Raw genomic sequence first — 5815 nt, 5'->3', positions numbered from 1 at the left:
GACCCGCCTGGGCAGACGAGACCTCATCTCTACAATAAATCAAAAAATTAGCTGGGCGTGGTAGCACATGCCTGTAATTCCGGCTACTCGAAAGGCTGAGGCGGAAGGATCGCCGGAGCCCAGCAGGTCGAGGCTGCGGTGGCCAGGAGCGGCCACTGCACTCCAGTCTGGGTGACAGAGTGAGATTCCAACTCAAAAAAAATTAAAAATAAAAATAAATAACTTCAAATTTGGATTTCTCAAGCGTAATATTTGATTTTGAGCTTTATAATTACAAACCTCATAGTGGATTACATTTTTCATGTGGATCATTTTTAACACTTAGTACAGATAAATGAGTTTACTTTTCAGTTTTATATTTTGACTAAGTGTTAATTAAACTAGCATATAAATTGAGATTTTTAGCAAAACATGTTTTATTAAGCATTAAAAGAATTAAATATAATGCTGATGACATTTCACCATTGGAATAAAAAGACTTCCAATTATAAAAACTGTGTACAGTGTAAAATTTTTATAAATATGTATTGGTATCTGTTATATAAGTATTACCTATATGTTATAGATAGTAAATCAGCCTTTTTCATAAATGGTTTTGGGAGAGAATTAAGCCTTAACAACCCAAGGCACACGTTAGAATACGAATCACATGGAGGGCTTGGGGAAACACAAAATACTGAACTCCCCCATCCAGAATGTCTGAATCAGAGGTCTGGCATGAGGCCTGAGAATCTGCATTTCTACAAAGTTCTGAAGTGATGCTAATGCTGCTGGTCCAGGAACTGTAAGAACTGCCACCTTCAGGCACCCATAACATATCTTGGGTTAACTTTTCTTCTTTGTATCCAGACTGGTACTAGCTGTGCAGCATCCTTGTTTGAATGAGAAGACAGTCACCCACATCATTTTCTGTAGGACTTTATTTTCTCACAGAACATTGGTGGGTATAAGACACAGAAAGTGGTTGTTTCAGTTTTGGATTTCGGTCATTTTGTCTATTTGATATACGAAAAGTGCTGTTGATATATCTATAAGAAATTGTCTCTTTGTGATGTCATCATTATGCATTATGGTGTCTTTAATCAGAAAGTGCTCTGAACCCACTCATGTTCAAGTCTCATGATACCTTTATGTAATATGAAGCAAGTTGTAGCATCCTCATTTTGTAGTATGACAAAACTATTAGGAGTTATTAAAGGAGGTAATTAAAGAAATTGGGACTGACTTTCAAGTGACTTGATTTGGTAGTTCTGGTTCTTTGCTCTTTAAAGCTCACTGAGATAATAGAAAATGTTGATTTACTGATTTCTTATGTGCTTTATTTAGGCAATCCATTGTATGACAGCCTAGGTTCTTTGGGTGTGGGCACCTTATTGGGTGTGGTCTCAGCGTTCCTCATCTACACTAATACAGAAGCACTCTTAGGGCGGTCCATCCAGCCAGAGCAAGTACAGCGACTGACTGAACTCCTGGAGAACGACCCATCAGTAAGGTCAGCCTTATTCTAGTGATGCTGTTGAAGCTTACAAAAACATTAAAAAAGATATTTCCAGAGGAGGTTTTAGATTCCTAGCCTTGAAAATTTGTTAATCTGTTACTTTTCAGAATTATAATCTTGGAAGGAAGCAAGGATACATTTGGGAAACTTCTTAGAAGTTTCCTTTTGAATTTTGTATATTTAAAATAGGAACAGGAGTTTGCAAAGTCGTTGGCTGCTTAATGTTGGAAACACTTAATGTGGAACCTTTATATTTATTTGCCTAATATTTGCATTGCAGTTATAAATTGAATGTATTAAATGTTAAAAGATTTTTATTCATGGGGACATGATTACATGTTAAATATAATTTATATTTATTTTGAAAATAGACTCTGTTTCAGTTTATTAAAAAATTGTTTCCTTATATCTTTATCTTTTAAATTGTGTAAGACTCAAGAAAAGACGACTTAGGAGATAATTAACAGAAGAGAGAAAGAATTCTAGAAGTGCTTTTCAGGGAAATTCAGCAGCATTGTGGTTTCACAATGAAGTGAAATAACCAAACTTTAAAATCCTAATTTTCATTTCTTATTTTAAAAATGTGGGGTACAATTAAGGGTCAGGTATACAAATGGTCATTATGCAGGTACTCTTGTTGATGAGGTGTGCACCCTCCCCAGCATTTTCCCACTACTGTCAATCCCTTTCTTATAATATTATGATAATTGTTCAAGGTCCGCTTATGAATGAGAACATGTGATACTCAGTTATGTGTTTCTGCGATGGATAACTCAGTATTAGAGCCTCTAAGTCCATTCAAGTTGCTGTGAAGTTCGTAATTTTGTCCTTCTTTATGGCTGTGTAATATTCCATCATGTATATGTAGCACTTTTTTTTTTTTTTTTGAGTTGGAGTATCACTGTCGCCCAGACTGGAGTACAGTGGCCGCTCCCGGCCACCACAGTCTCGACCTGCTGGGCTCCGGCAATCCTTCCGCTTCAGCCTTCCAAGTAGCTGGAACTACAGGCGCACGCTACCACGCCCGACTAATTTTTTTGATTTATTGTAGAGATGAGGTCTCGCCTGCCCAGGCAGGTCTCAAACCCGCGGGCTTAGGCAATCCACTCACCTCAGCCTCCCAAAGGCGCGGGATTACAGGCTGAGCCACTGAGCCCAGCTAATGTAGCACATTTTTTTATACTATAAAAACTTCTTTCAATGGGCAGCATTATTGGCTCCATGTTTTTGCTATTATGAATAATGCTGCAGTAAACATGCGTGTGCAGATATCTTTTTCATAGAGTGATTTGAGTTCCTCCGGGTATATTCCCAGGAGGGGATTGTTTTGAGTTATTAATGATGACCATCCTGACTGGAGTTAGGTGGTATCTCAGTGTGGTTTTGATTTGTATTTCTTTGATGATTAAAGAGGCTAAGCAGTTTTTCTTATATCTGTTGGCTGCTCATATGTCTTCTTTTGAGAAGTGTCTGTTCATATCTTTTGCCCTATATGTTTAATCTTGAAAAGTAATTACTTCATTGGATCAAGATTAAAAACTGAGAGCCGAGCACGGTGATGCATGCCTGTAGTCTGAGCTGCTTGGAGTGGGACGATCACTTGAGGCCAGGATGTCGAGCCTATAGGGGCACTAGGATCGTGCCTGTGAATAACCACTGCACTCCAGCTGAACAACGTAGCAGGGCATTGCCTCTTACAAAAAGATTAGAAACTGAGTAGTCTTCACACTAGTAGTAGACTTAGTAACTTAATGTGAGATAGTCCATATTAATATCCTTTCCTTGGAATATCTTTGTCAGACTTTGGTATCAAGATAACACTGGACTCACAGAATGAGTTGGGAAGCATTCCCTCTTCTGGTTTTTGGAAGAGTTTGTGAGGAATTATTATTTATTTCTTCTTCTTGGTAGAATTCAGGAGTGAAGCTATCTGGGTGAGGGCTTTTCTGTGTGGGTAGTTTTTTGATTATTAGTTTCATCTCTTGTATGAATCTGTTCAGATTGTCTATTTCTTGAATCCATTCAGTAGTTTGTATTTTTCTAGGAATTTTTAAATTCTGAATTATCTAATTTGTTGGTATATAGCTATTTATTATATTCCTTTGTAATCCTTTTTATTTATTTAGTGTTATAGTAATGTCTCATCATTAATTTCTTATTATAGTAATTTGAGACTTCTTTCTCTTTTTGTGATCAATTATATAAAGGTTTGTCAACTTTGTTTATCTTTTTTTAGAAGCAGTTTTTGGTTTAATTGACTTTCTCTGTTGCTTTTCTGTTTTCTTTTTCATTAACTTCTGTTTTAATCTTTACTATTTTTTATTCTGCTTGCATTAGGTTTAGTTCTTTTTCCAGTGTCTTAAAGTTAAGTTTTTAATTTTATATACTTCCTTTTTTTTAAACATAGACAATCATAGCTATAGATTTTCCTTTGTATTTTGTATTTTTTCTGTCCTTTTTAGTTTTACTGAGATTTGTTTTACAGCCTACCATATGGTCTGTCTTGAACAATATGTCATGTGTACTTGAGAAGAATATATATTCTGCTTTGTTATGTGGCATGTTCTACAGATGTTTGTTAGGCTTAGTTTTATGGTGTTCAGGACTTCAGTTTCCCTGAAGATCTTCTTGCCATGTTATTCTATCCATTCTTGAAAGTAGAATATTGAAATCTCCAGTTATTATTGTTGAATTGTCTATTTCTCCTTTCATTTCTGTCGGTTTTTGCTTCATATATTTTGGAACTCTGTTTTGGTACATATGTGTTTATAACTTTGCATAGATTGTTTAATAAGTAAAATCTAAAAAAGAGCTATAAACTGAAAGACTGGCAAATCTGAAATTTTCTGGAAGAGTGTAAAACTGGATTAAATGATTGGAAAAAGTCAATATTAGTAATACAGAAAGTTCATACAACTTTTAAAATAGTGTATTAGTTTCCTATTGCTGTGTGCCAAATTAGCCCAAAACTTAGTGGTTTAAACATTTATTGAAACATCTTGCAACTTCTACGAGCCAGGAATTTGGGAACAGCTTATCTGAGTTATCTGCTTTGGGATTTCTCACAGGCTGTAATCAAGGTGTTTGCTGGTATCATAGTCATTTCCGGGGGAAGGAGCTGCTTCTAAGCTTACTCTCATAATATTTGAAGGATGTAGCTCCTTGCTACATGGCAACCCACTCAGTCAAAGGATGTAGCTGACAGGGCTAGAGAATGAGTGTGAGGAAGACAGAAGTCGCAGAATAGTCACCTGACCATGGAAAGGCCATCGCATCACTTTGCCTTAACTGGTTGTTAGAAGCAAATCACAAGGTCTAGCCCATGTTCAGGGAATGGGGATCACTGAGGGTGTGGATATAGCAGTCAGGGACAATCAAGGAACCGTTTCGGAAGCTGCCTGTCCCAAGCAGTTACCTGCCTGTAGTTGTTATGTATAAGGACATGAAAAAGCACATGAGCCTATACTCGTGTTTATTCGCTGCTACTTTAGGATTAACCAAATAATGAACTGTATCAATACTGTGTGAGAACGGAGTAGATAATGCTTTTTGAAAAAATGAATAGATATATTTCCTCTTGCCAGTCTGAACAAGTTTTATTTTAACTTGCGCATATGTAACTTTATAAATATTAAATCATTAATTCTTATTTCATCCTAGTTGATAAACATAGCTCTTTATTTATATGGATGAAGAGTCTCAGACTCTCTGTTTAGTCACTTGGTTAAAATTACTCAGAAATGAGAGCCAACTGTTTTTTTTTTTTTTGAGTTGGAGTCTCACTCTGTCGCCCAGACTGGAGTGCAGTGGCTGCTCCCGGCCACCACAGCCTCAGCCTGCTGGGCTCCGGCGATCCTTCCACCTCAGCCTTCCAAGTAGCTGGAACTACAGGCATGCGCTACCACGCCCGGCTGATTTTTGATTTATTGTAGAGATAAGGTCTCGCTGCCCAGGTGGGTCTCGAACCCGCAGGCTCAGGCAATCCACTCACCTCAGCCTCCCAAAGGCGCGGGATTACAGGCTGAGCCACCGAGCCCGGCTGAGAGCCAACTATTTTAAGAGCACTTGAAGTCTCACTTAGGCTTGTCTTTCCAGGAGATCGCTACTTCCTCAGGATTAAGGTTGTTTTCTTATTTCTAATATGCCCTGTAAAGAAAAGATGTTATGGTGATCACCATTGAAAGGCAAGAATTTCTCAGCAGTGTTCTAGGGAAGACTGATTCCTGAGGGTGAGGACTGGAGGGATGAAAGCGGTTAGTTAACCGGGCTCGGTGGCTCAGCCTGTAATCCCACGCCTTTGGGAGGCTGAGGTGAGTG

The 5815-nt window shown here is 37.9% G+C and overlaps 1 protein-coding gene across 2 annotated transcripts in view; it reads left to right on the top strand.

Annotated features, from left to right (window-relative positions):
- Positions 1–5815, top strand: part of SLC30A9 (solute carrier family 30 member 9) — a 92841-nt gene that overhangs the window by 73192 nt on the left and 13834 nt on the right. For both annotated transcript variants that reach the window (XM_008073023.1, XM_021706447.1), the window contains exon 15: positions 1327–1492. In XM_008073023.1, coding sequence (XP_008071214.1) covers positions 1327–1492 — 166 coding nt within the window. The remainder of the gene's footprint in view (positions 1–1326; positions 1493–5815) is intronic.

This window comes from Carlito syrichta, unplaced genomic scaffold (genome assembly GCF_000164805.1).
Source record: "Carlito syrichta isolate Samal-C Ts95f unplaced genomic scaffold, Tarsius_syrichta-2.0.1 Scaffold315593, whole genome shotgun sequence".
NCBI lineage: Eukaryota > Metazoa > Chordata > Mammalia > Primates > Tarsiidae > Carlito > Carlito syrichta.
The sequence above is the reverse complement of the archived record's forward strand: the minus strand, read 5'-3'. Positions and strand labels throughout refer to the sequence as shown.